Source organism: Aspergillus niger, assembly GCF_000002855.4.
Source record: "Aspergillus niger supercontig An17".
Lineage (NCBI taxonomy): Eukaryota > Fungi > Ascomycota > Eurotiomycetes > Eurotiales > Aspergillaceae > Aspergillus > Aspergillus niger.
Window position 1 is genome coordinate 436,482 of NT_166532.1, and position 26,249 is coordinate 462,730.

A 26,249-nucleotide genomic window follows, 5' to 3' on the forward strand; every position below is an offset into this window, starting at 1 on the left:
AAGGTTCCACGACCACCCAGTGTTAGCCGGGAATATCCTTCAGAGAGAACTGAGAGATTGAGAAGACATTCCTTTCAGTGTTATTGTCATTCTATTCTAAGCCACGGCGGTCTATTCTATGTCCTAGTCACTACCCATTCACTTCGACTTAACGATCCTGTCGCTCAGTATACAAACCCGTCCCCCGCCCATTCAGACCATGACAATAGTCCTTTCAGTATTGATATGTTTCTTTCAAGTAGAAAAAAAGGTCTAATCGGATATGCGAAGTTGATCACGCATTGGATTGTACCTCTATTCTCATTCACTGTGAATACATCGCTTTCACAGTTGAGACATCGGGTGCCTGACGCGTGTTATCATCCCAGCGAGAGTATTTGCATTCCAACTAATCTTAACCGAGTATCGCCCCAGCATAAACCACCCATGCTTAACTCGGGGTCCACTAACAGCCACTTGTTATATGTGGTTTTTTTCTGCCCTTCAGACCTCTGTGAGTCATGAGTGTTCGATACTGTGGCTATCGTGGATTATGGAAATCTGGGCACCCGGTTTCACGGTGTCATGGTGCTTGGACGAGCAGATCTGGTAGGAATCATGTTGTCATAATCCATAAGTAGGTGTTCGGCTCTGCGATACCTTCGCGAAAATCAGAGTGTCAGCAGAAGCACTAGAAATGATTCCTTTCTGAGCAAAGCTGCCTTGAGTTATGAGACCTGGACATTGCATTCGGAGCCAGGATCAAGCCAACGACCGAAGAAACGGGAATGCAGAAACGGACTACAATTAATGGTGAAATGACAGGCCAGGCAAGACAAAACGAAGGGTATCGTAGGTCAAAGCACAGGGGGGGACTTGAGATTCGTAATCCTGGGAGATACAGACTTACTGTACCATCTCATGTCCAGCTACCCCTTCCTGTCGCATCTTCCGAGGACGGGGCACCGGGTAGTTATGAAGCAGGAAGAGCGCGTGAAAGCTAAGACGACCGGCACCTGCAGATGGGGAGACGGAGAGACTGTCCTCCAACCAACTTGCGGTTCGCTTATGCGGGAGTCAAAATCATAGGCCACGAGACGCCCAAATCACCAAAGCTAGGGCTAGGGTCCGCCTGGCCATGCAGCTCCCTCTTCTAATCCTCCTATCCAATGGCTGGATGGTGGTCGGACGGAAGATCAAATGGCAACATGGATTCCACGGCCGGCGTACTGGACTCACATGCAGTGGAGAACGCAGGTAAAAAGGATCTGCAAGAGAAGCATTGGGACGCAACGCAACGACTGTACTGGACATGTCGATTTCAGGAGCATTTCTTCTACCGTGCTTCCAGACTGACGTGGTTCGGGGCGGCTAGCGATTGGAGGAGGCCGTCGCATTTTGGGTAAATACAGGCAGGATGTATATGCACTCCGTAGGTAGCGTAGCAGAGTTCAAATGAATGGTGGTCAGGTAGACTTAGCCGGAACGGATGGAGTCGAATGGGATCACTACCATTCTAATGGCAGCACTAGAGTAAACAGAATCTCCATCCGGAGCAGGGACGGACCTAGCACGGAGGAGAACTCACTGGATGACTGGACTGATCTCGAGAATCCCAGATGCAGGCCGTCCCACGCCGGACGGAACGCTCCAATTCTTCTCGGAGTCCGTGCTTAGTTTGAACTTTCTTTCTGTGAAACCTTTCCTCTGAACCATGGGACCTGGCAGTGATCCCCAGCCCTTCAGCATTTAAAGTAAGGAAAGAGAGGGAGGGCGAATCGTAATACAGAACCTGTGTGGCTAGTCAAAAGTAAGACGGGAGGTGATGGGAAATTGAAGCCACGAAAATCAGGATAGGACCATGCATGAACCGGTGTTGCCTCGATGGAATGGGTTGGATTACCACAGAGGAAGTTGGTCTGAATGTACTACAACACTATACTACTAGTATGGTGTGGTATTGATTATTAGTATTATTATTGACTAGGATGAGGGGGAATTTGTTTTGGGGCCATTACAGAGAGAGTACCTACACATCTAGAGAGCCTCCAAGGTAACTGGTACCTATCGAGTATCTGTTTGGGTCTCACCAGTCATGACAGGTACCTTTTTTTTCAAAGCAAACCCACCAGCACTGATGTTCAGGCCTTGGGTTGTCCCTCCGGTGTACCCCGTTAGGTACACGGCACACTATAGTGAGATAGCAGAGACCTATAGCCGAGGATTATGGTATGCGATCCACATGCGTGCATTTCATCGCTGCTTAGGGCCAATGTCCCTCTCTCTCACAGAACACCAGGTGCTTCTTATTATTTTCTTATCTTTTTAGGGCTCATAGAAAAGGAAAGCATGAGGAATCATAATCATTACAAATTCTAGCTACTTAACGTAAAAAAGAGTGTGCGTAAGACGAGGAGGGAAATTCGAAAGGCGAGGTGAAATCATGATGGGCTCAATGAATAAGCGTAGGAATCGACTAACTTACTAACTAATGCAGAGTATCGGTGGATTGTCAAAAGGCACATCTGTGCGCAGAAGAGGCAGACCGTCTGGGAAGATGGATCTTGCACCTAAGCGCAGGCTAATTCTTCCACACAAATATTCTCTAGTGGATATCATCAGTTGCCTTCTTCAGGAAGGTACAACTACATACTAGATACTTCCCTCGTAAACTCTAACTAGTCATGCATCTTTAAATGAATTTTTCCGCTATACTCCCAAACGGTGAAGTGAAAATAGACACTAAAGCATACACAGTCGTGCACATACACACGCACATAGAGGAGGAATACTATAGAAATTCTTGCCATGTGAGTCCACAGAGTATTATTAATATTAGGAAAGAGAATACTAAGGAATACTACCATGACAACGATGAACATTCCTGGCGAAGGGTGAAGATACGTTGGTCTGAAGTTAATTAACCTACTAGGGCGCCTAGTGTGCAAAGAACAGCATCAGCACCATACATCGGTCAAACTTGCGAAGACAAGCTCCAGGAGTTGAGTGTATGAGAGACTGAATGATAATCTCCTTCGACACTGTGTAAACATACCGAACGTAGAAAAGAACAAATAGATCATAAGCTTATGATTGGATTATTTCATGTCAATTTTCTTCATCAATCGGATCTTTTCTCTAGAAAATTCACCACGATTTTACGCACCGCAAAGTTTCCAAGCCCTCGCCAGCGTTTACCGCAGTCTGGAATTTCCCTTCAGTTACAAGCGCTACGGGTACCTGAGGTGTGGGTCTGCCACCAATGTTCCCGCCTGCCAGGAAGTCACCGGTACCTCCGCGGCGGGTACCGAAATGCTGGCTTACCAAGCCAAACAGCGGCCAGTAGGGTAAGCGTACCTGGTTGCCGGAAGGTTCTACCTTTCTTAGTGGTAGTCTTCAGTGGTAACTACTACCAAGTCAGTATGGTACGGTCAGCGGTTAATTGGTTACAGACTGCGCCACAGGCCCCTCTGCCATTCCCCAAAGGAAAGTCTTCCTCGTCTCGGAACTCCCTTTGTTTCGATCTTCCCCTTTTCCCGCGATGTGCTTCGTTCTCTTGGTCGATTTGACCCCGAAATCCCCGCTCATCTCCATTACGGTACTGTTGATCAATGGATACGGTCGCTTTCCATCCTGGTTGTGAACGACCGTGGTTCGGACTCGTCGGGGAAGGTCGAAGAAAGCCGGTGGGAAACCCATCGGCCTCAGTGACAACCTGTCCATGCAGGACTATAGTGGACTACCGTCTGACGGTTGATTCATGTTGGCGGGGCTTTGCTACTCCTGCATGGTTCTCGTGCATGGGCCATTGTCTGTCTCGATCCGATGTTACGATGCACAGGTGCAGACAGACCACTTTGCTTTCTCGCATTGCTACTAATAATACTTACTTGTTGGCCATCGCCCGATAATCGATCCGTCAAATGAAAATCAGCGGCAACATTACCTAGATCGTCACCACGATGACCTGACGATGTACTGTGTAGTACTAGCCGGCTAGCGAGTTCACAAGCGCGGTGGTATGAGCCCAGCCTGCCTTGTGGGGGAAGGCTTTTTGTCGGCTGGTCGGTCTGCTTCATCTCTTCCCGATGGATTTTTTTTTGTTGTCCCTGAGCGCCCGCCGTTCCGACCAATTTGGCCGGGCAAAAAAAAAAAAGAAAAAAATAATATGAAAAATAAAATGCAACCGAGGGTTTGGGGAATTGAATTTATAAAGAAGGACAAAATAATTTAGGGAAGAGAAGAACGACCGCAGAAATTGCTTCTGCGCAACGATCCATACTGTCAGCCGGCAGCTACCTATCGTTGTTGATTGTCACTTGTTATGGGGTTTGTTTTCTCCTTTTTTTTATCATATCCTACTGAGGTTCCAGAGAGATTCTCATCCCGGTGGTCTACATGAGCTCTCGTCCATGCACTCATCTGCTCCGATGCTAGACAGGATGAGCAACACTGTGAGTGGACTGGAAGTATCCAGTCAGACGGCTTAGTGTCTGGGCTGACCGTTCCGGAACATCCTTGCAGCCTTCGTTCAATCGCCTTCTGCACTAACGGGATCCATCCTCTCTACCCAGCCTCCAGGATTTTGCTCTCGTCCGCGCCTATTGCGGAGCCCAACAACCCCACTCTGCGGTTATCAACCACCTCCGCTGCTATCATTTTCTGCCAGTCATCGCCGGATGCATTCCCGCTATCGTGAATAGGGCCAATGCATGCTTCTGCATTTTCCTGTAACTGTATGCATTACAGTACCGCGGACTGACACAAGAGACAATTTGCTGTCGGGATGGATCGACCGCACTACCTACTTCCGGGCCCCAACCCCGAACCTCGTTCTCTAAGGATAGGAGAGCCTTCATTTCTGAGCAACCTGTCGATTCCAGGCCATTGACCCAACATCTTGGGGCGCCCGTACCCACCCATCAATAATGGTCTGTCGCCCATCATGTACCGTGAGAACGCGCTGCGTCCCGTGAGAGGGTCTTTTTTGCCCCAGAGGAACGCCTCTTGACCCAGAGGCGGCAAGTCTTGCCTTCCTGGATATGCCTAGACGATCCTCTTCTGTTTTCTTCTTATGTTTTTATTACTATTATTGTTATTTTTGTTTTCCCTTTTATTTTCCCATGTTATGTTATTTCTTTACTTCTCATCTCATTTGCCATCGTCTTCCCAACTTCTCCACCCCTTATTTAGTGCACAGGACTTTAACTTTGTCTGATTTCGTAGCCAGGGCGTACAGCAGTAGCCGCAGGCTGTTGTTGCATTGCTTCTTCACGCTGAGTCGGTTTTGGTCTTGTGGCCCCCCTGCTCCTGTTACCCGTCCGGGTTTACATCGTTTCCCAGCTTTCATGCATCTTTAGCCTTTCGCTGCTTTTTTGGCACCCCTCCTGGTCTTATTCGAACTGGCTCGGAAATTCCAGAGCTAACGCGCCCCTCCCGGTTGAGCGTGCGGTTGGCTTTCCTCCCCCCTCTCCCCTTCCCCTCTACTGCGAATGCCACCGACACTTGATGGCATTTGAAACCATCGCTCTTGAAACACTATCCTCTTCTCGGTAGCTTCCGGTCTAGTCCCTCTCTGGCAGTTTGGGCTGGGGTCCGCTGTCCTTGATTCGAAAGTCACTTAAGTTCTGACCCCATTGTGGCTCTCTTTTCGTCCTCGACTCTCCAAAAGTCGCAGGTCGCAAGGTAGAGGGGAAGCTAAAGAATAGGAGTCCCTGCAGCCTTCCTCTTGCCAACCGGCCGCATGTCTGGCATCTGCACCAGTGCTCTCCTGCGCAGCCCCGACTTAAAAAGTCCGTTTGGCTAGAAAACGTTTTTGAGAGGGTACGGTGTTACCTCACTACTGGTCGAGCGTCTCTCTTCCCCCCTTTTCCCTCTTCTTACATTCGTTTTCACCCTCGAGGTGGTACCAGTATGCACCGTTGAAACTATTCATTCCAGAAATCCATTCGATCTCCAGCGACGACGGCGGCCAACTGCCCTGACGTTTCTCTCTTAGGGCCACGATCCACTTTGGTTCCATCGTTTATTTTTATCTCCGTTCCCTTTTTCCTTCTTTTGATTTTAAATTCTTTATTTTAATTCCCCTTGTTTTCTTCTTTTTTCGTCCTTTTGGAACCTTCCCAGGCCTTTGTTTAACGCGGTGACCTGAATCGCAGAGGCAACTGTTCTTCATTCGGAGGTGTTCCTACTGGGTTGTTTCGTTTCTATAGCCTCTCCTTACGCCGTCTACTCTTGATTCTTCTCTCGCGATCTCTCATGTGTTTTACTACCCCGGTGAACGATTTTCTGACTTTCAATGTCTGCTATTCAACCCATGTGCATCGGCTCATCTTCCTTTCATTCGTTTGCTGACCATTGTTTTGACCCTCTTCCTCTTTCTTGACATCTATTCGCTGCTCTCCTAGCTTGCTTTTGCATCTCTATCTAAGAACCCACGTGTTGATACACTGACTGGTGTAGACGCATCGTTCCATTTGGGAGGCTCCGTGGCAATTCTGTTCTTCCGTTTTATTGTTTCCCTGCTCTTGTTATCTTTTTCTCCGGTCCCTTGTCGACTCGTGCTTGGTGCGTGTCAACCTGATTGGCGTTGTGTTTTGCCCTTCACTGTTCTACATCCGTAGTCGCGTGACGCGTCACTCTTTATATTTTGCTTCCAGTCTAGATTCTGGGGTCAGTTTTACATTCAGTTCGTGTGTTGGGTTAATCATCAAGCAGGGAAACTGCCTCATTATACTTCCATGGTCTGCTGGCTATGTCGAATCAACCAGAGAGGCCATGGACTGAGGAGGAGAAGGTAGGATTGCCAATTCTCGCCCCTCTGCCGTCGCAATCACCGGTGCTTTCTGCTGACGGAGGTATGGCTCTAGTATACTCTGCTTACGGAGATCTTGAAGAAGGCCCGAGTGCCTTCGAGCCATCTTGTCAGAATGATCAGGGATTTCAACATTACCCCAAGCTGGGCGGATATACCCCTTCCTCCAGGTACAGATCCGCCAGCACCTTCCGCTTGTCCTCTGCCCCGAACAGCTTGAGTTAATGCGACTCACCTCCTGTTCGCATTGACTGGGACGAGGACATTCTTTCATACGTTGGATAGTTGACTTAGCATTGCTGATCTGATTCTGTCCAGGTCGCTCCCTCAACTCCTGCCAAATAGCGTTCTGTAACATGCTGCAACATGTCCAAATTTCCGTCACTCACAGCCTCGGATCGATTCCTCCGCAACCCCATGAACCTTCCGTACCAGCAACCGTCCCTCTAGAAAGCAGTAGCGTCTTGCGCAAGAGGCCCTTGATTCCTTCTGACAGAACAATCCGTGCCCCGCGTGCGATACAACCACGCCCTGCGACAAGCACCGCTTCCTACAGTAGCGAAAGTGGAGCTTCGGCCCTCTTGTCTCCAAGTTCAGAGAGCGTCACTGCCAGAGGAGAGCCTCCACGGAAGCGTGGACGGCCTAGTAAGGCGGAATCGGAACGGCGCAAAGCAGCTGCTGAGGCTCGTGGAGAAACGTATCCACCCCCACGGCGGTCTGGATCCCACAAGCTGAAAGTTTCGTCTACGCCCACTAGTCCCTCCGGAGTCGCGCCAGGGTTGCCGTCATTTTCGCCCCAGGCGAGCAGTAGTCGGCCACAGGATTTACCACGACATGAAATGCACTACGTTCCTCCGCCAGGGAGGCCAATTCCACTGATGGGACCGAGTAGCGACGAGCGACCGAGGGATATGCCGAATCAAGACATGAGCTCTTCGATGCGAGAGCTACCACGTCCGGAGATAAGACAGACTTTGCCATCACCCGGAACCCTACAGTTAGGTCATAGAGAAACACCACTTATACGAAGGGAACCGGGGGTGTCTTTTGAGCCTCTCCCACCAGACAGACATCCTTTCTCCCAAAGCAACCGGAGGAGTCTCATTCATCCTACTAGCAGATATCCAGATGAACCGCCCACACCAGCCTCTGATTTACCTATAGCCAGACCACCAGACCACAGGCCGGAATGACATAAAGAATAAGCACACAGCGTCTCAGATTTCCCGAATAACTATGGCATGACAAACGAATTACAACATTGAACATGAATGATAGTTAGCATTGGTTCGGATTTTCTCACCAGCAAATCGGAATGTAACGAAAGCAAGGCAATGAGCGCCACATCCTTCATACGTTATTTCTTCTTCTCCCCATCTCACATTCTTGCGTATCGGGGTCCCGCTCTTCGGCGGGGCGACTTGATGGACAATTTGATTGCTCATGCTTGGCGGATTGATATGCCTATAACCGAGTTGAAGCGTCCGACAGACATGTCCAATTTTGCTTTCTCTGGGCTGGCTTAACTTGCGCATATCTGGCTGAAGCTGTGCAAAAGTCGGTCAACGCCGTCACCAAGTCCTAATTGGTCCACTTTCCTTGATCAATTTCCTGCGTTTTTTCTTTCCTTATGCGTACATGCACCTTAATGATGCACTGAATTGATGATCTTCCATGCATATTGAAATCTGCACATCATCGGGCTTTCGGAGCACTATTTCAAAGTCTCCATTCAGACGAACATTATGAATATGACGTGACCTATTGACATTACTTGTTTTGGGCATAATTTTCCTTGTCCTGCATCATGTGCTCTCTCTCCCCCCTCTCTCTTGTTGGCATTCTTCCTTCTCCACTAGCCATCTCCTCCTCCTCTTCTTCTTCTTCTTCTTCCTCTTCCTTTATTTCCTCGACCTCTCCGCTGTCTCTGGGCGTGTGATCTCCTATGGTCAGGACCTAATATATTGTATAATTACTAATTTTTTAGTGATCAGATCTTGACAAGGTTGTATGTACAGCTTCTCAGCTCTTTTTTTTCAAGAGGTCATCGTGCCATTCTGGAGAAAGACAAACGGAGGATCCAAAGAATGTGAAGAGGAGCAAGCACCATCAAGCACAGCTCCAAACCCGTAGGCGCCAGATTCAACGTCACTGGTCTTGGCGCGTTCCGATTTCTTGCACGCCGTAGTATGTATTTTCGGAAATGAGCACGCATGTCGAGCTTGTGGCTGGCTGGGAAGTTTTCGTCTCGTCGCCAATATTGATACCGAGTGTTCTAAGGATTCTACGTTACACTGATATATCTATGCCTTGTCAGAAATATGATCTGACATGACTACAGTGGGGAATGAATGTGTCGCCAGATAATTTCTTTCTTAGTTCTGGCTGCTGCATGCATTGGCAATAATGATACCCTTTCTATCTATTATATTTAACCATAACTCCGTAGTTGCCCGCTGTCAACCTGTCTGTACCCAGGGCGGTACCACCATCATTCTCTCAATCACGGATCCTGACTACTCCTAACCCGATCAAGCAAGGACTTTAGCCTGGTTGACGAGGATGATTCTGATGGATTCGATGTCTCAAGGCCACTAGTAGTGGTGGTGCCGGCCGCCGCAGACAACGATGCGACTGGCTCCGGATTACCACCAGAGGTAGATGGCGCGAATTGGCGGAATGGTGCCGGTTTTTGATTCTCTGCAGCCTGTTGTGCTTTTTGTTCTTGTTGCCGTTGTTGTTGCTCCAGTTGGAGTCTGATAGCGCTGACGGCAGAGCTCAGGCTTAGGCCTGTGTTCTTTCGGCCCGATGCTATAGCTGAATCGGGTGTATGTTGTCCTACAAGTTTTTTCACATCGTCTCGTCCTTCCACGCGCCGGGTGAGGTACATCTTGGGGATGGTGCCTTGTCGGGGGAGGGTACGGGTTCGGATGCGTTCTATTTCTTGTCGATAGGCGGTCTCGTAGATGTCGAAGTCGGCGGCTCCGGGTGACTCGCTTACGATTGGGTGGGAAGCGTCTATATCCATTTCGTCGGGTTCGGCAGATATCATGGTGTCGGGTTCTTCGAATATGGGATCGGTGTCGGGATCAATGTTGGATTGGTTGGACGAGCCGGTGTATGTTGAGGTCCGATGTATAGGAACGGAAATTCCTCCTCCAGGGGATCGCGTGCGTGGCCACGGGTTCCTTCAACGCTGCGTTTTGTGGTGACCGAGCTTGCTCGGGATAGCGGGACGAAAGGAGATGGGGACTGAGGGGTGGAGTTGGGTTGGAAATCGTCAATCGACCCGCCGGCTATATTGTGACTGCGAATAGACCCGGAATCTTTCCGTTCAGGCTCCATTCGGGATGCATTCCTGCTATTGCTGCCTGATGCAGGACCGGTCTTACCGTGATGGCTGAGAGACTCGCTGCCGTCGGTAGGCTGGTTGGGAATTAGATCCTCGCGACGCTGATGGAAGCCTTGCAGCACGTTGTCACGTTCCCAAGGTCGTCTATTATACATGTTTAGACTTTGGCTCTTGTTGAGGATGGGCATATTGCCGGTGGCCGTGAAGCTCTCCTCTGGCTCCATCTCCATAGGAGGCTCAACAAAGTGCGTTTCGTATTCTTGACCAAGTATACTCTGCATGGGCGGGTCTGCCTTTGCCGGGTCGATCAGCCTTTTGAAGTGCGTTACCGCTTTGATCTATCGGAAATGTTAGCCTGAATCTTACCAGCCACGATAGTAATATCTGCAATGAGGCTGTCAACGTACCACGGCCATGACATGACCAATATTCCTCGTAATGGCAGAGTTCATCTCTTCTTCTGTCGGCAGACCGACGATCTCAGCGGTGTTCTCGCTCTCAGATAAAAGAGGATCAAGCCCATTCTTGGTCACCCAAGGGTGTTCCTGTATGCAGTCTATGAGTAAGACAATGGCGTACAGACAGCGTTTATGTTTCACCTACCCGCAACTCCTCCATTGGTATGCGCTTGGCCGGGTCTTTTTCAAGGATTCGGAACATCAGATCCTTGAAATTTTCGTCGGTCTCTCCCTCGCATACAACAGGGTCGTTCTTGATGGCTTCGTAAAGCTCAAAGATGCTTTGCTTCTCAAACGGGAGTCTACCATACCGAAGGCAGTAGAGTGTGACCCCCATAGACCATATGTCCGTGGCTTTGCCCGAGACATCACCGTGTCTAACGACGCACAGTTCCGGCGGAAGAAAGGCAGGAGAACCTGCTGACTTTGCAGTGAACATGTTTGAATCCTTCTCGAACATCTCCGACACCCCAAAGTCAACGACCTTCAAGACATCGTCACTCGTCAATAGACAGTTGTCCGGTTTGATATCTCGATGTACGATACCCTGCGCATGTAGATATTCGATTCCTAAAATCAGATCGCGGAACCAACAGCGGCATTGGTCATCATCATAAGGATCGGCTCGTTCCTCGAGCCCGACCTTCATGATCACTCCTTTCTTGCACATCTCCATGACCATGTATAGCGAGTCCTCTGTAGGATCATCGAGGACTTCTATTAAAGACACAAGGTTATTGTGATTCAGCTTCTTCATGATGGCAATTTCTTCCTTGATCAAGTAAAGGGCGTTTTCCTTGTGCTCATCCCCACCCGGCGCGCGGCGATGCAGCGGGGAGTTGAATCCATCTGAAGGACGCTTAGGGCCTCGGGGCCTGCGCAGAAGATGCGACTGCGCCCGTTTCCGTAGACGAGCCTTGGAGAATTCCTTTACAGCCTGAACGGTACATTCTCGGTCAGCTTCTTCAGGATATAGCCGAGATGATGTTGCGCAGGGACAAGTACATATTCGTTTCCAAACTGGTCAGTGGCAAGATGCACCGCTCCGAATGAGCCTCTGCCGATCTCCTGCTTGATCACGTATTGATTGATCCGGTGCTCAGCAGTGCCATCATCCTGGCTGGTATAATACTCGGATCGAGCATTAAGCGTTTCCTAGCAACAACAGTTAGCGACGGAGCTATACAATGAAGAGGCAGACGTAGTCATAAGCGGTAATCAAAGAACACATTTGAGCACGCATGAACAAAGCAATAAAATAAAAATAGAATAAAAATAACCTACCTTGACTGGGCGCCTGACTATCGGGTTCCGGCGATGATGTCTCTGGGGGCTTTCGTATGAAGGGGTGGAACTAATTTCCGAAGTCGATGTGAATCAGTATCCCCATGTAGGAGCATCCGGGAAGAATGAACGGTTGAAGAAAGCCAGAGACAGGCCTGAGGGCAGTTTCGGAGGATGAGACGAGCAAAGCAGTGCAACTCACACACAGCGAAAGGGCGGCAGAGGTGGCCGCTCGGTGGTGATCGGACTGGCATCCTGCTGGGGGAGCTCGGCGTCCCCTGAGGCCATTGGAAGATGTCGACGACGGAGCACCCGCGGCAAGGATTTAGGGGCCCGAGTGTTTCACACAAAGATCGGAACTTGGCTGTCTTGGTCGGCTGTGACAAGGAGAGGAAAAATGACGGTTGCCTGTGATGAAGTGTGGGGAAAGATCGGGGTTTACGAGGCGATGGAGATAAGCAGCCGTTGCGCCGAAGTCACGATTTGGCAAGAGGGACCGGCTGAAGAAGGTTCAGTGTTGCGGAACAAGGGACTCCAGAGGAGGAGAAGGAGGAGGAGGAGAGATGAGGAAGATTTGTTTTCTCCTCGAGGGTGTGGCGCGAGATTAGAGACAGAGTCGAAAGAGAGGGAGAGAATCAGATCGAGGGGGGAGGAGGGTGGGATTGAGAGGGGAAATCGTGGATGGTGAAGAAGCAGCAGCAGCAGCAGTGGATGCCCAGGGCAGCAGATTTATGTAAGGCTGATACTAAGCATTACGAGGCGTCAAGCCAGTATTTCTCCGGGGAAATAGTGATAGGCACGATTTATTGAACATCCAAGCATCACTTGTCGATCTGCTCGATATATTCCCAGCCTACAACCCATCAACCACAAATGGAATCTTCAAACAGGGGAGTTCAGTATAAATCGGATTGTTTTTTTTGTTTTTTGGATTTGGATCGAGAATCCGTGGATCTGAGCGACTCACCGCCCACGAGTAAGATCCCCGAGTCTAATTCAACTGATCAGCTAACCTTCTTCTCCCCTTCTTTCCACCCCCCCGTCAGACCCGCCTCGATCTCCTTTCCTGGGGCTTATCATCTTGAATCTCTATCGCCGGAAAGGAACATTTCAAGCCACCTCTGCGACGCTCCAAGGATATATACTCTGTCCTCTTTTTAATCTGTTACTCTTCCCTTGTCGGCACTATGGTTGTTTACTCCTTCTATATCTTCGATCGTCATGGTACCTCCCTCGCATCCATCTCTCCCTAGCCATTTCAATTGACGTTGCTAACCACGTCTCTCCCTTTCTTCTAGCTGAATGCATCTATAATCGGCGCTGGCTGCCACGCCCAACCTCCATGACAGGCAGCAAATCATCACGACCGACTTCCGAGACATCTGCTCCGGGTCTCCCCGCAACATTAGGCCAAACTGCGCGCGCCACGGACGACGATGCCAAGCTCATCTTCGGTACTGTTTTCTCCCTGCGCAACATGGTTCGCAAGCTAGGAGGCGAGGACGACAAGTAAGGACTCCACCCTACAGCGACGAGGCAACTCAACTGGGAGGACAGTCATTGACCGCTCCGCCACGTTTATAGCTTCGTTACCTACCGCACTAGCCAATACAAGCTCCATTACTACGAAACGCCGACCAATATCAAGTTCGTTATGCTGACGGACCTCAAGAGTCCAAGCATGCGCGTTGCTTTGCAGCAGATCTATATCAATCTATACGTCGAATACGGTACGCTCTGGCTAGTTTAAACGATAACCTCCTCTACAGCTGTATGCTGACCACCTCTACTTCTAGTGGTCAAGAACCCGTTATCTCCCGCCGAGCATCCAGGTGGCATTGGAGTGAACAATGAGCTCTTTGAAGAGTCTCTGGAACAGTTTGTGGTATGTGCCATCAACGTCTCCTAGGCGGATTTAATCTAACCTACAGCAGACTCGTGTTCTATCGTGAAACGGACTTGGATAGAGATGAACACTCTGTTCGCTCATGGGTCTGAGTCGAACTGAGCCCCAGGCTTAATTGTCAAGCCACCACAAACAAGCATCCATGTGATAGCGGAACAGCCCGTCCTGCATCCCTATGACCTCAGAGTGCCGTCGTGCGGCAACGGTCCGATGCGGCGGATGCCTTCCCCGGAGTCCCTTTACGGTCGACTGTCGACACACGCCGCAAGTCCGTTACTCGAGCCACAAAGTGTCAGAGCTACATCAGCGCATTGCTCGCAGACCTGAATCGAAACCCGACACCGGGCCGCGTCCGGCACAGACAGCGACCAAACCAGGAACAGGCACAATCTCATGGTCTTGAGGGTGAAACGAATTTATGACTTCACGTCTTATCATTATACAATTTCCATAAATGAAACATTAAGAGCATACATGTCCACCCACCCAATCATAAATCATCCTCTCCCAACATAATTTACACACATAAACATCATATTATATCATCCATCATAACACCATGTACCATGGTGTCAATCAAGCATACCGAGTACTCGAAGTCCCAACATTTCCATACAACACCTCATCCGGCAAGTCATCCTCATCAGGACCCTCGGAATACTGGTTCCGAGTCTGCGGCTTCGCGCCCCTCGTCCTCCCTGAGATCACATTGCTCTGATCAATCGCCTCGTCTTCATCTTGAGCTGTATCCACAACCATACCATTAGCATGTATCCTTATAACCATACAATATTTAAAAAGTCCAAAGAAAATGTAAAGGGATGGACATACCAAGCTGCTGGTCCGTGTTCGAATAAGGCGGCTGCACCGGATCCTCATAGGGGGCCTGGTCCCGGGCTACGGGGACCTGGTTCCTCAGACTCGATTGCGTCTCATGCGCGTACGAGTTGTCGTGGAAGGTGCCGGACACAGGGGACGGGTCATTTTCCTCCTCGTAGAGGTCTTCGGCTTCGCGTTCGTAGCGGTTGGACATTGTGATTGCTTAGCTTCTATAGCTTCTTGGTATGATTTGATTGATAGAATTATTGAAGATTTGGTTTAGAGAAAATGATACTCATTCGGGAGATGAAGGGGGGTATTTATATCTTATTCTATACAGTGATGGAGGGAGGGAGATGATGGGTTGATGCAAGATTGATGTCAGGTTGATGGGATGAGATTGGGTTTGGGTTTGGGGTTTAGGTTTGGAAGATGTCATTTGTTTCATTGAGTTGGTGCTATTTCTTTGCTCTGCTTGGGGGTGTTGTATTGCAGTATCTCTTGTGTGATAATACTGGGATACGATGCTGTGCTACAGGTAGGTCAAGTGTGAGAGGGTTGAGGTGATTGATTGTGGGGATGGTGATGGTGATGGTGTCACGACATGCTTTCAATCGTCATCTCTGGATAGAATACAGTGTAGATGGATGGCCAATTGTGTAAGGCAGCATGCTGCTACGTGCTACTGCTGTGCAGTTAGTTTGTATACACATGGTAGGGCTGGTTCGGCTGAAGCGGGCGAACCAAACATAGCAACCCCCCAAACAGCAAATCAGCAAATCAGCATCAAAGCCAACGGCTCCCACGACAGGGAAATCAGAAAGCTCTAGAAGCTACAGGTTGGTTCGGCATCATATCAACCATGAATGAGCTCAAATGGCGGGAATGACATCGCCCTGACTCACCGTGAAGTAATTCGCCACGGCCTGGCCAGAACCTTTGCTCACTCACCGCCGCCCTCCCTTCTTCCGCCGGGGCCTATCGGTCTGAACCCATGTTTTTTTGGTGTTCCTGGCTTTTGTTGATGAGCGATTTGCAAGACACCAATGGCGGCATGCCCGGGGGAGACGTGACGGGATGTGGTGTTGTTGTTCGCTGCCTTTTCTTCTCCCGTCTGATCAAAGGCCGCTAACTATATGTGTCTTACCTAATCAATCCCATCGCACCAGGTATGTGCACACACACATATACCACCAAGATCTAATTCACGACCCTATTTTTAACAAATTGCTATTTGGCATGGTTCATCTGACTGTTTCTTCCTTCCGAGCGAGGATAACCGGAGGAGAGAAGCAGGCTGTGTTCAACGGATCGGATGAAGCCGTGCGCCAGAACACGAGTTGTGCTTGTGCCAAGTAAGCTCAGCTCTCGGATTGAGTGAGTGACTCACGGGACGATCAACAAAAAAACAAAAAGAAAGTTGTTGAAGATACGGTCAGAGGGACTTGGGCCGTTTCTGGTCTGCACAGCACGGGCAGCTTGGCTGTTGACTTTCTTTCTTTTTTAGAGCCAAGTCTATACTCGGTCTTTGATAGGTGGGCTTGTTGTTTTCGTCACGGATTTGCTGGACAATTGAATCGGAGAGCAAGCCATTATGTCGAGTCAGTCGGGAGTCGGAAGACAAGAACACATATGAAGACGATGTCCGAGATGTTGAAACTATTGTGGTTCGGTTCAGCTCAGTTCAATTCAGTTCAGTTTCTCCGCATGATCAGGATTTATGTCTCCGATTACAATCAGCTGATACTTAAGACTCAGGATGTGCCGTGTTGCCGAACAGATGCGAGTTGTCCTTCGACATCATACCTAGTCGTAGATAAATAGTCAATGAGCTGGTTTCTGTGTGAGTTTGGGCAAGTTAGTAGTTAGTTGGGCATGTACATTGATCCTGACAAAGCAGCAGCAGCAGCAGCAGCAGCAGCAGCAGCAGTTGTCCGATCGTCGGGCAAAGGAAGGAAGGGCAATTCCGGGAGTGCTGCAGTCAGTCCCACACCGTCCCTTCATAATGAGTTTCACACCCACAGCCATGGGCAGCACCTTGTCATCTGTATAAGGAAGAAACGAAAGCAGCAGCAGCTTAATCTGGCTCGGGAAAGGAACACGCGGATGCGACGAAAAGCTTGAACCGGCTCGCTCGTCCAGTCATTCGCCTTCTCGGCTAGTTTACGTGGAGAGGGATCCTAGAATGAGAGGACCAACAAACTAAACAGTTAACCTCCCCACTGCTACCGTAACCCGGGCGAATGAACCCGCATCCCAAGCCACCACTGTCTCCATTCTCGCTGTTGGATTATGGACGTTGGGTTGGACGGGGTGCGCGGAGTCCGTGTGCCTGTGAAGTCATATCCCGCAGTGGAATGTCCAACCAGGGGAAAGAGAGGGAGGGAAGATACGGGGGATCCTAAGAAGATCGTCTTTGGAGATAGGAAAGGAACAACCAAAGCATTTTAGTTAGGTAGAGATAGTGAGTAGCTGTAGCTTGGGTTTCTGCTGCTGCTTTATGCTGCATTCTTTTGCTGAATAGAACCAATTGCATGGTCCGAAAGGACGTCTCTCAAGTGTCTCAACTAGGTACTCTAGATACCGGGTGACTGACGGGTGGTGATCAACCATGCGGTGGCTGTCTGGATCCCGCATATTGGAGGGGGAGGGGGTAAATACGGAGCAAGCAGAATGACGATGAAATTAAGGATGTTCGGGGATCCATTTCATTATCATACCACATGGCAAGAATTCTCTTTCCCGCCACAGAATGGTTCAGCCCGCAATTGATCGCTGCTCTTGGATTGGACCTTCACCATACTTTACAGGGAAGGGAGAGGGCAAGAGAGAGAAGAGGAGCAAGTAAGTCCCCCGTATTTTGGCATTACGAGAATCGCGACCTCTTGTTGACTGACATTATTATCCCCGTCATCGGGATCCATGCTCGTCTTTCATCAATCGGGTGGCGGTCGCCAGTCTGGCAGTTCGATCATCCCATCAACGCGCAGAGAGAGGGAGAGCAAAACGACAAGGGCTGAGAAGCATGGGTGAAGTATTATTCCCTTATTGCTCGCGAAATGAATCGAATCGAAATGAAATGAAATGAAATGAAATAATGGTGTTGTCTGATCGGAATACTAGCGGTCAACCAAGAGCTCTCTCACTCTCTTTCTCTTCCTTCCCTCTCTTACTAGATAGATACCTAGTAGATGCCTGCCTAGGCGTTACTACCTGACGGGATTTAGCTCTAGCTTTGGCAGTGTTTCCCGTAAGTAACAACAATCACCATGCTATATTGCCATCAAATTGGCCGACAGGTGGTGCCTAAGTCAAGTCCGACAGACCCTACTTAATGTGTAGTTACCTACTTCCCCCTGCTTCTCTAATTAAGTCCGTTTCTTCCCTAGTACGGAGTACTCCGGACTTATTCTCCATCTTTGTATCCATAACCAGGCTGGGGTTCGGCCGGGTCTTTTTCGGCAGGAAAGGGAAGGATACATACATAGTTACTAGTTAATTAGTAGTTGCACGCGTACCTCATCCGTATCCATGGAACAAAACATTCACATCCACTCGTGGTATTTTCTTAGCCGGAAACCGTATCGGAAGGCGGTTGTTCCTCGTTTCCGAACAGTTTTCCTCGTGGAATTTCCCCTCTCCTCCCCCAGTTAGTGAGTTAGTTGGTTGGTTAGCTATGATTGCCAATTCAACTTTCTTCACTCAGTAGTTCGAGTACACAGTAGTAGTGTTCAATCATGCTTTCTCCTTTTCTGTTTTTACTTTTCCTTCCTTTGATCAGTAGACTGATTGACTGACTGACTGACTGAATGAATGAATGATGATTATAACCTTTTCTAGCAAGTAAGCTGGCTAGAGATACGATGCCGATCTGTTCGTTCACCTGTTTTTGCTTTTTTGTCGCGCCCGCCCAGATGTATGTAGCCGAAGTCAGGGTTGATCCCACCAAATCATCCACGGTTTTATCAGCGATCCGATCCAAATCATAATCACTACTGCATCTTCTAACGTACGGAAGATGTGGCCTCACTTCCGTAGTTTGCTGATAATCCATCATCCCATCGAGATTGGACTGCAACGCTATATGTATGTAATTGTAATTTACAAAAAGAAAAAGAAAAGAAAAAAAAAAAAAAAAAGGAAAGCAAGCTGTAGCTCTTGCAGCTGCTTAGGTTCTAGCTCATGGAAGATCCAGAGCTCAGCTCTCCCTCCTTCCCTCTCCCTCTCCCTCTCTCTCTCTCTCTCTCTCTCTCTCTCTCTCTTTCTTTGTTTCTCTTACTGGAGAGAAACTGAATAGTTTCACCCTCACACACGCGCACCAAGCTGGATCGGTACACCGTCACATCCCCCACTGGCGGGGACATCCTTAATGGAGTACTTAACCCAGGTTTCAGTAGGAAAGTAGGGTACTAACTATACACCGGATTGCAAAACCGGGGAGGATTGGAAAATATGTACACTAACCGTGAATGAATCAGTGATTAAAATCCAATACTTAGCTTTCCACCATGGCTCGGCCAGGTTTAGTGTCCATGGACTAGTAATGTAGACAAGACATGAGAAGTCCTCGGAACCGACCCACTCGGTGTGGTGCATCCATTCCCACTTTGAGCTGCATCGCGGACTGGACAATCATGCTAATTTCGACGGGACCGTTTTTCTCCCTTTCTTCTCTCGTTGGATCGCTCTCCCTATCATTGGCTGGGAAAAATCCCTCGTGCTAATTGAATCTGAACGCGATCCGTCCACCGTGTGTGTTCCCGTCGATACATCATGCAGTAGTGGAGAGGAGAAGAAAAAAAAAAAGGGAAAAAGCATGGGGCATCCGCCGCACCTTCAGGTTATTCCTCCTCCATCTCCCTATCCACTGGATAATATCCTGCCACCCGGAACACGGGTACTGGTGGTGGGTGGTGGATGGTGGATCCGATAGAAGGTCGATACTGTGTGTTCTGTAGGGAGTGAGGAGAGGAAACTGTGTGTAACTAGCAGTAACTGGTATGGTGTCGAGTTAGCACCTGCAGGCCATTTCACTCCCTTCTTCTGCCCCCAACTTTTAGTTAGTCTAGCCTCGTCGCGTGGGAACTTCAAAGCTCCAAATCTCTGTGTGCGGGTGTGTTTTTTCGGGTTCGTACTACCCTGAGTGGTACAATCCTGACAAGCGACAATAGCCCCATTGCGAGACATTTGTTTGCCCAACAAAAAGAGACGCTATCTTAGCTCTCCGTAAGTCACTACTAAGTACTGACAAGTCGGTTGGATGGAGCAAGCTGCTGCTGCTAGGTATGCCCATGGAGCACGCTGGTTATCAGCGGATCTCCGCAAATCAACATACGGGCTATGCCTATGACATGGGCCAGGGTGGCTGTCAATCCATTAACCATCCCTACCTCTGCCCACTGCACCAATACCCTGTCAGCTACACAGTAGTGCTTCTCCGTACCCTCCTCTAAATCGTAGTAAGGTCCGCCAACCTAAAACCTTTACGACTGAGGTCCGGTGCAGCTGTTCATGGAGAACCCACGTCATTTGCAACCCTCTTAGCGCACTGGTGGGTATCGCCTTTCGTTCAGTCGTGACAAGCCGGAGGACGTCGCTAGCCCGTCCGCATAAAGCAGGAGTGTTTGTTGCAATAGTACACCCCCGAGTGGTCGCCAGGTAGGAGTAGCGCTGCAGATGATTACCCTGCTCTCTGAGATGCCAATGATGGACATGCTCGGCGGAGCAATGACCGTCAGACGGCTTGAGAGTTACTTGACTTGCATCCTATAGTTGCTTGTTTAAAGCACTTGGGGGTACGAGAGGCGGCGTCCGACTTGGCCTGGCCTGCCGCTGTTATTGTTGTCGTTGTTGCTGCTGCCGCTCCTCCTCCTTCTTGATCAGCTCCAGAAACATTATGTGGTTTGATAAGTTTCGACATCCGTTCGCCCTTGAAGTTTGGACCCTGCTGACCTTGGCCCCCCACGAACAAATCGGGTATCTGACACCCAAATGGGGGGATGTGCATCAAGGAAAGTTGCCTCCATCGCAGACTAAGAAAAAGGCTCCGGTGGTCAAGAGAATAGGAGAGAAACGGAGAGACATTTCTTCATCTGATCGCAGGCTAAGAACACCTAAGTAAGGGGCCTTCAGAGACAGATACTACCGTTCTGCGGGTCAAGAATAGAGCCTGTTGGCTAGAATCACCACCATTACCACCAGGTGGTCCAGACAATCAAAAGTAGTATGTAAGTATTAATGAAAGGTGGATGTAGCACCTTCCATTATTGGCGCGGGGAGATGTTTTGACGACAACATACATATCTAGTATGATAGTAGTGGTAGTAGCATATGCTGTATGCTGTATGCTGTATAGTAGTATCGGTGCCACCGAGAGGGCATCCAGCCCACCTACCCGACTAAGTAATAGCAGTGGCTGTATTTCCCGTCTGGTTAGTGGCACTTGAGCTAGCGACCCTCAGCCCCTCAATGATTGTCATAAAAGAATCTGCAGGATCGCATGAGATAAAGCAGACACGACATGGCCAGCTGTAGGCAGACAAGATATATGCTTGGCATAAGTGCGCGCACACCAGGAATGGGGTCAAAGATGGAGAAGGAGGCCACCGTGAAATGCAGCCAACGACTGGTGGGTGCTTCCCCCCCTTGAAGGGGGTGGTCAAGAGGGTTCAGGATGGCCGCCGCTAACCACAGTATTCACTCTCGTGCAGTCCACTTATTTGATTTACTTGTATGTGTTGTTTTGGATGGATGATTTACTTTTCTTGGGGGGTGTAAATGTTACCCCTCATGCGGGTAGCATGACCCTTGAGTAACTTAAGTGATGGCTTTGGCTATCAGTTCATCACTAATCAAAATCATACTTGAAGATGATGGTGGCTCCGCCCTGCCACGCTGGTGAGGAGCCGCCACACGAAGCTCCGGCCAAGTAACTAACTACTACTAGGTATTCAGAACCGTAATAGTAACGATAATACGCCAGGCATCCGACTACTACTTACCATACTATATTATACTATACTCGATACTAGTCGAACATCCGACCACTCGTGCTTTACGCCAGTGAGCCACCCAAGCCATCGGTCTCCCCTCCCCACCCCATCATCCATGATGTGCGGGGACCGAGGGTTGGATTGAGGCTGTGCGGCATCTGCAGTGTTGTGATCCGAAATTTAAGGTCGTTCCGGAGTCAGTGACTAATCGCATCTTCGATACGGACAGCGGCTATGACACAAACGTCATGGTTCTGAGGAGGGTGGAAGGGGGATTGTGCGAGACCAAGCGAGACCAAGCGCAGAGAGTGGTCGCAAGGCGAACGTCATCCGACTGATTTTCGTGTAGCCAAATGAGGGGAAAAGTCAAGCTGGTTTGGACAAAAGAGAAAAGGAGAGTGACAATCTGCAATCCCATCGGCTCTGGGACCCATTCATGTCGCAAAGACAAGTTGACAGTCGGTAACTATCTTAACTAACATTGAGTGGTTGCGCGTAAATGACGACGGGACAACGAAGCAGTTGACTGGACATCGGGATCGCTAGCAAAAAGCAACACGGAGGAAGTGGTTAGTAGCTGATGAATGTGAACGCGGAAGCAGCCCCAGTAACGGAGTATTAGCTCCAAGGATCTTCCGAATTAATCTTACATCTTACAGTGGATGGAGACTTGGTCTTGCAGGACAGGACAGCCCTGTCTTTCTTAGAAAGCAGGTAAATTGCCAGTCAGTCACTTACTACTGCCGCTGCTGCTGGAGGAGCAGAGACGCCCGCGCCACTCTGGTTTCGTGACGGATTTGCGGATTAAGCACTACGTAGAATACTAGTCACTGCTATTTTTCCACACATTAGAACTGATTATCAGGGTTCTTCTAAGGGAACAGGTCTCGACTCGAGAATACCTGCATATGAAGTTATCGGTCAATGAATCCCTGTTAAAAACACTGTGAATAGTAACCAACTATATTGGGGATCAAGTGCCTGGACATTTCCGAGTAGAATATTGCTCAGTGGAAACGAGTGTGGCTGCAACTGTATGATACCATACCGTTACAGTAACAGAAGGCCAACGCAGACCTGCGAACGGGAAGCGGTAGCGAGAGTGTATGGGGACTCTCTCTTGCCTTCCTCACCTTGATTTCATTGTTATTAGTAGAAGTATTACTCGATGCTGACCCGAGCCGGGAATTCCCACTAGGGGAGCACAAAAGGAGAGAAAGACAACTGATACTGATTAGATCAAAAACCCGAGAGAGACACACACACACACACACACATAGAGAGAGGGGGGCTGTCCTTTCTTCCACATGCGGTAACAACGGGAAAGTCCCTCATCTTTGTAACCTCAATCAGAGGCTTGTATCCGGTTCCCACAATTTGAAGATTATTAATAATAAGACCATAATAAAAAACGGGAAAATAATAAAATCATTTCATCGAATGGGGGTGAAAGAAAAAAAAAAGGACCTGTGGTTCCTTTAGGTAGTTGGAAGGAGAAAGAAGAGGGGACTTCCTACTAACTAAGCAAGCCCACCCCCCCATAAGTTGCTCCTCAGCTAACTATTGCTTGGTTACTTCGACCACTGCCTCCATCATCCAGAGTCTCATACTTCAGGTTAGGTTACCTGCCCGGCACCAACCTGCGACGCCCGCGGCGTACTACGGTACCAGTTAGGGTATTTCAACCTGAGCGCCCCCGGTGGACTAGGCTGAGCCTTCTTCCCTCCTCTTCCCTATTTTCTTACGAGAGCCTTTCCCCCGGGGTAATTTTCATCGGCACAACAGCTGTTTCCCTCCTGACTTTAGCGGAATTCGCAAGGCAACGAGCCAAGTCTTCTCTCTCAAGGACCCTAGTCTTGTCTGTACCGTTCCATCTGGGCATTCCCGTGCCTTGTTGCGCCGTGCTTTTTTTTTTTATTTTTTTAAAATCGAATTTTTCTCATTTTCATTATTTTATTATTTCTTATTTGAATTTTTCTTTGGCTGGAATTTCCCTTTTTACCTTGCCCACCCTTTTGACTAAACAAAACGGAGGGGAAAAAGGGAAAAGAGAAAAAAAGAAAAAGTCTTATTGTAATTTCCACAACCCAAAATCACTTTCGTCACTCTAGAAGAACAACCCCCGTCGCCTCAGGCCACCACCACGACCGACTGGGGCCACCGCAACTTTTTTCTCTCTTCCTCCCCCCCCGTCCCTCCCAACTTTCTTCTTCATCTCTCAATTTCTTTTCCATAGCCATTGTCGTTGGCCTTTGCAGCTTCGTGCTGTAGGCTTTTAATCTTCTCCCACCTTGTCACGGGGGGCATTCTTGTGCCTCTTCACCTCCGTGTACTCTTCATTTCTCACTACCGCACATGACTCCACAATCTGCTTCACCAGTACCTTCCGCAGTCTCCTCCACCGCAGCGTCACAGATCTCCTATGATTCTCGAGATGGAGAGCCCCAGGTAACACGTGCTTTAGCGGGCATGAATCTGTCCGCCGCGAACGGGGACGTCCTCCCCGTTCCTCCCACCCCCGCAAAGATCGCTAGACCTACCATGGCCAATCGCATCTCCCGCATGTTCTCCAATACTGGGAAGTCGACTCCGAAAGAGCAGGAATCGCATCGCGACTTCTCAGACAGCAGTACAGAAAGCATCAAAGCTCCCTCGAACGCCAGTATCAAACAATCCAAGCCCACCTCGAAACCCTCCAAACCTAACTCCAAGCCATCCTCCAGAGCCCCCTCGCGACAGGCGTCTACGAAAGAGGAGGCCGAGAAGAAGCCAAAGTCTAGCAATGGCAAAGATAATAAAGAAGCTGCCCCGGTTCACAAACGGTTTGAGTTGCCCGGAGATGGCACTCATAACCATCACCTCCGCAGCGCAAGACGACAGGAGAAGCTGACGGATCTACTACGTGACATGCTGGGCGGTGGCAGGAAGAAGGACGATCACGTGGACGAGCAACAGCTATCGCTTATGTCTACATGGATCGACCAGTTTAAAAACGAACGGGACAAGCTGGCCACTGACAAGAAGGGCGGCCCCAACGCCACAGCTTCACTGGTTGACAAATATGGAAAATGCCAGGAGATTGTTGGCCGCGGCGCCTTCGGTATCGTTCGGATATCCCACAAGGTGGACCCGAGAGACTCCAAAGTTGAGCAGCTGTATGCGGTCAAAGAGTTCCGTCGTCGTCCGCAGGAGACGACTAAGAAGTATCAGAAGCGGTTAACGTCGGAGTTTTGCATCTCCTCTTCCCTTCGCCATCCCAACGTCATTCACACCCTCGATCTTCTACAGGACGCCAAAGGCGACTACTGTGAGGTAATGGAGTACTGCGCCGGAGGCGATCTCTATACCCTCGTGTTGGCGGCCGGGAAACTGGAAGTGGCCGAGGCGGATTGCTTTTTCAAGCAGCTTATGCGTGGAGTGGAATACATGCACGAGATGGGTGTTGCCCACCGTGACCTCAAGCCTGAGAACTTGTTATTGACCACCCACGGAGCTCTCAAAATTACAGATTTCGGAAATGGAGAATGCTTCCGCATGGCATGGGAAAAGGAAGCTCACATGACTGCGGGTCTCTGTGGTTCAGCCCCTTACATCGCCCCGGAGGAATATGTCGAGAAGGAATTCGACCCTCGAGCGGTCGACGTATGGGCGACGGGCGTCATTTACATGGCCATGAGGACCGGACGCCATCTCTGGCGTGTGGCCCGTAAGGACGAGGATGAATTCTACCAACGCTATTTGGAGGGTCGTAAGCATGAGGATGGCTACGCTCCCATTGAAACTCTGCATCGGGTAAGTGTTTGAGCGGACCCCCTCGCTTCAAGTTGACACTGGCTCATAATGTCTCCCAGGCGCGTTGCCGAAACGTAATCTACTCTATTCTGGATCCCAATCCTTCCCGCCGTATCAATGCCTCGCAAGTCTTGAAATCCGAGTGGGTTCGTGAGATCAAGCTGTGCAAGGCTGGTGAGGAGGGATACTGATACATGGTCTCGACGGATTGATCGGACGTTGTTCCGGGCTGTGTATCCCTGATGGTGGTCTGCCTGTTTCTGTTTGTCTGCCTTTGGCGACTGCTCAAAAACCATTAACCCGGGCGGTTTATGTGTTTCCCCCGTTCCTTTTGGGAGGGTTGTCTATTTTATTTATTCCCGGTCCTTCTGAGCTGTTCTATAGAAGGAGGCACCTTTGATTTTACACTACTATACCGGCGCATGTTTCCTGTCTTCCATCTTTTTCATCATCTGCCTACTAGCTTATGGGCTTAGTTTGGTCGTCATGTTTTCATGCCAATGCAACGAAGAGTCATGACCTATGAGCCACCTTTCCATTTATCCCGCTTTTTCAGTTTCGCCATGGTTTTATTTTTTTTCTCCTACGTTCGATACCTTTTCTTGTCGCATTTCATGCATCTCAGGCATTCTTTGATTGGTCTCATTTCCCGATATGCGTTTTTAATGGGCCTTGTCAGTGGCTGAATGACAAATACCGATCGGGGAAAGCTCTCTTTCTGCCCGGGTTATGTTGATCATGCTGGCTGTTTTTTACCTCTCTTGTTCTGGGTCTGGGCGCGCATATATCTATCCTCATGGACGGTGTTGGAGCATTATGGGTTCTGTGAGATGTAGCATCGGGAGGTTGTATT

General features: G+C 49.3%; 10 protein-coding genes across 10 annotated transcripts; 5 read left to right on the forward strand and 5 right to left on the reverse strand.

The window, feature by feature from the left end:
* Window positions 1–2,549: 2,549 nt before the first annotated feature.
* Window positions 2,550–4,058, reverse strand: An17g01835 (hypothetical protein; the record flags this gene model as incomplete). Its single annotated transcript, XM_059745492.1, has 7 exons — window positions 2,550–2,584; window positions 2,642–2,657; window positions 2,749–2,770; window positions 3,035–3,065; window positions 3,304–3,385; window positions 3,434–3,694; window positions 3,870–4,058. The coding sequence occupies 7 exons, from the start codon at window positions 4,056–4,058 to the stop codon at window positions 2,550–2,552; spliced, it is 636 nt and encodes a 211-aa protein (XP_059605868.1).
* A 487-nt stretch (window positions 4,059–4,545) lies between these two features.
* On the reverse strand, window positions 4,546–4,838 carry An17g01845 (hypothetical protein; the record flags this gene model as incomplete). The annotated part of the gene is made up of 2 exons (XM_059745493.1): window positions 4,546–4,713; window positions 4,788–4,838. 2 exons carry the CDS (start codon window positions 4,836–4,838, stop codon window positions 4,546–4,548), a joined length of 219 nt encoding a protein of 72 aa, XP_059605869.1.
* A 1,895-nt stretch (window positions 4,839–6,733) lies between these two features.
* On the forward strand, window positions 6,734–7,986 carry An17g01855 (hypothetical protein; the record flags this gene model as incomplete). Its single annotated transcript, XM_059745494.1, has 2 exons — window positions 6,734–6,836; window positions 7,112–7,986. 2 exons carry the CDS (start codon window positions 6,734–6,736, stop codon window positions 7,984–7,986), a joined length of 978 nt encoding a protein of 325 aa, XP_059605870.1.
* A 1,855-nt stretch (window positions 7,987–9,841) lies between these two features.
* An17g01865 (uncharacterized protein) lies at window positions 9,842–12,175 on the reverse strand (the record flags this gene model as incomplete). The annotated part of the gene is made up of 6 exons (XM_059745495.1): window positions 9,842–10,483; window positions 10,553–10,690; window positions 10,749–11,540; window positions 11,609–11,758; window positions 11,888–11,957; window positions 12,090–12,175. The coding sequence occupies 6 exons, from the start codon at window positions 12,173–12,175 to the stop codon at window positions 9,842–9,844; spliced, it is 1,878 nt and encodes a 625-aa protein (XP_059605871.1).
* An 899-nt stretch (window positions 12,176–13,074) lies between these two features.
* An17g01875 (uncharacterized protein) lies at window positions 13,075–13,796 on the forward strand (the record flags this gene model as incomplete). The annotated part of the gene is made up of 4 exons (XM_001398379.3): window positions 13,075–13,111; window positions 13,186–13,396; window positions 13,472–13,617; window positions 13,684–13,796. The coding sequence occupies 4 exons, from the start codon at window positions 13,075–13,077 to the stop codon at window positions 13,794–13,796; spliced, it is 507 nt and encodes a 168-aa protein (XP_001398416.3).
* Window positions 13,797–14,096: 300 nt separating this feature from the next.
* An17g01885 (uncharacterized protein) lies at window positions 14,097–14,826 on the reverse strand (the record flags this gene model as incomplete). Its single annotated transcript, XM_001398380.3, has 3 exons — window positions 14,097–14,223; window positions 14,380–14,536; window positions 14,625–14,826. The coding sequence occupies 3 exons, from the start codon at window positions 14,824–14,826 to the stop codon at window positions 14,097–14,099; spliced, it is 486 nt and encodes a 161-aa protein (XP_001398417.3).
* Window positions 14,827–15,689: 863 nt separating this feature from the next.
* Window positions 15,690–16,436, forward strand: An17g01895 (hypothetical protein; the record flags this gene model as incomplete). Its single annotated transcript, XM_059745498.1, has 2 exons — window positions 15,690–15,967; window positions 16,052–16,436. 2 exons carry the CDS (start codon window positions 15,690–15,692, stop codon window positions 16,434–16,436), a joined length of 663 nt encoding a protein of 220 aa, XP_059605872.1.
* Window positions 16,437–18,300: 1,864 nt separating this feature from the next.
* Window positions 18,301–19,208, reverse strand: An17g01905 (hypothetical protein; the record flags this gene model as incomplete). The annotated part of the gene is made up of 3 exons (XM_059745499.1): window positions 18,301–18,692; window positions 18,926–19,025; window positions 19,077–19,208. 3 exons carry the CDS (start codon window positions 19,206–19,208, stop codon window positions 18,301–18,303), a joined length of 624 nt encoding a protein of 207 aa, XP_059605873.1.
* A 1,300-nt stretch (window positions 19,209–20,508) lies between these two features.
* Window positions 20,509–21,058, forward strand: An17g01915 (hypothetical protein; the record flags this gene model as incomplete). Its single annotated transcript, XM_059745500.1, has 2 exons — window positions 20,509–20,729; window positions 20,968–21,058. The coding sequence occupies 2 exons, from the start codon at window positions 20,509–20,511 to the stop codon at window positions 21,056–21,058; spliced, it is 312 nt and encodes a 103-aa protein (XP_059605874.1).
* Window positions 21,059–23,959: 2,901 nt separating this feature from the next.
* An17g01925 (uncharacterized protein) lies at window positions 23,960–25,587 on the forward strand (the record flags this gene model as incomplete). The annotated part of the gene is made up of 2 exons (XM_001398384.3): window positions 23,960–25,396; window positions 25,456–25,587. 2 exons carry the CDS (start codon window positions 23,960–23,962, stop codon window positions 25,585–25,587), a joined length of 1,569 nt encoding a protein of 522 aa, XP_001398421.1.
* Between the last annotated feature and the right edge of the window lie 662 nt (window positions 25,588–26,249).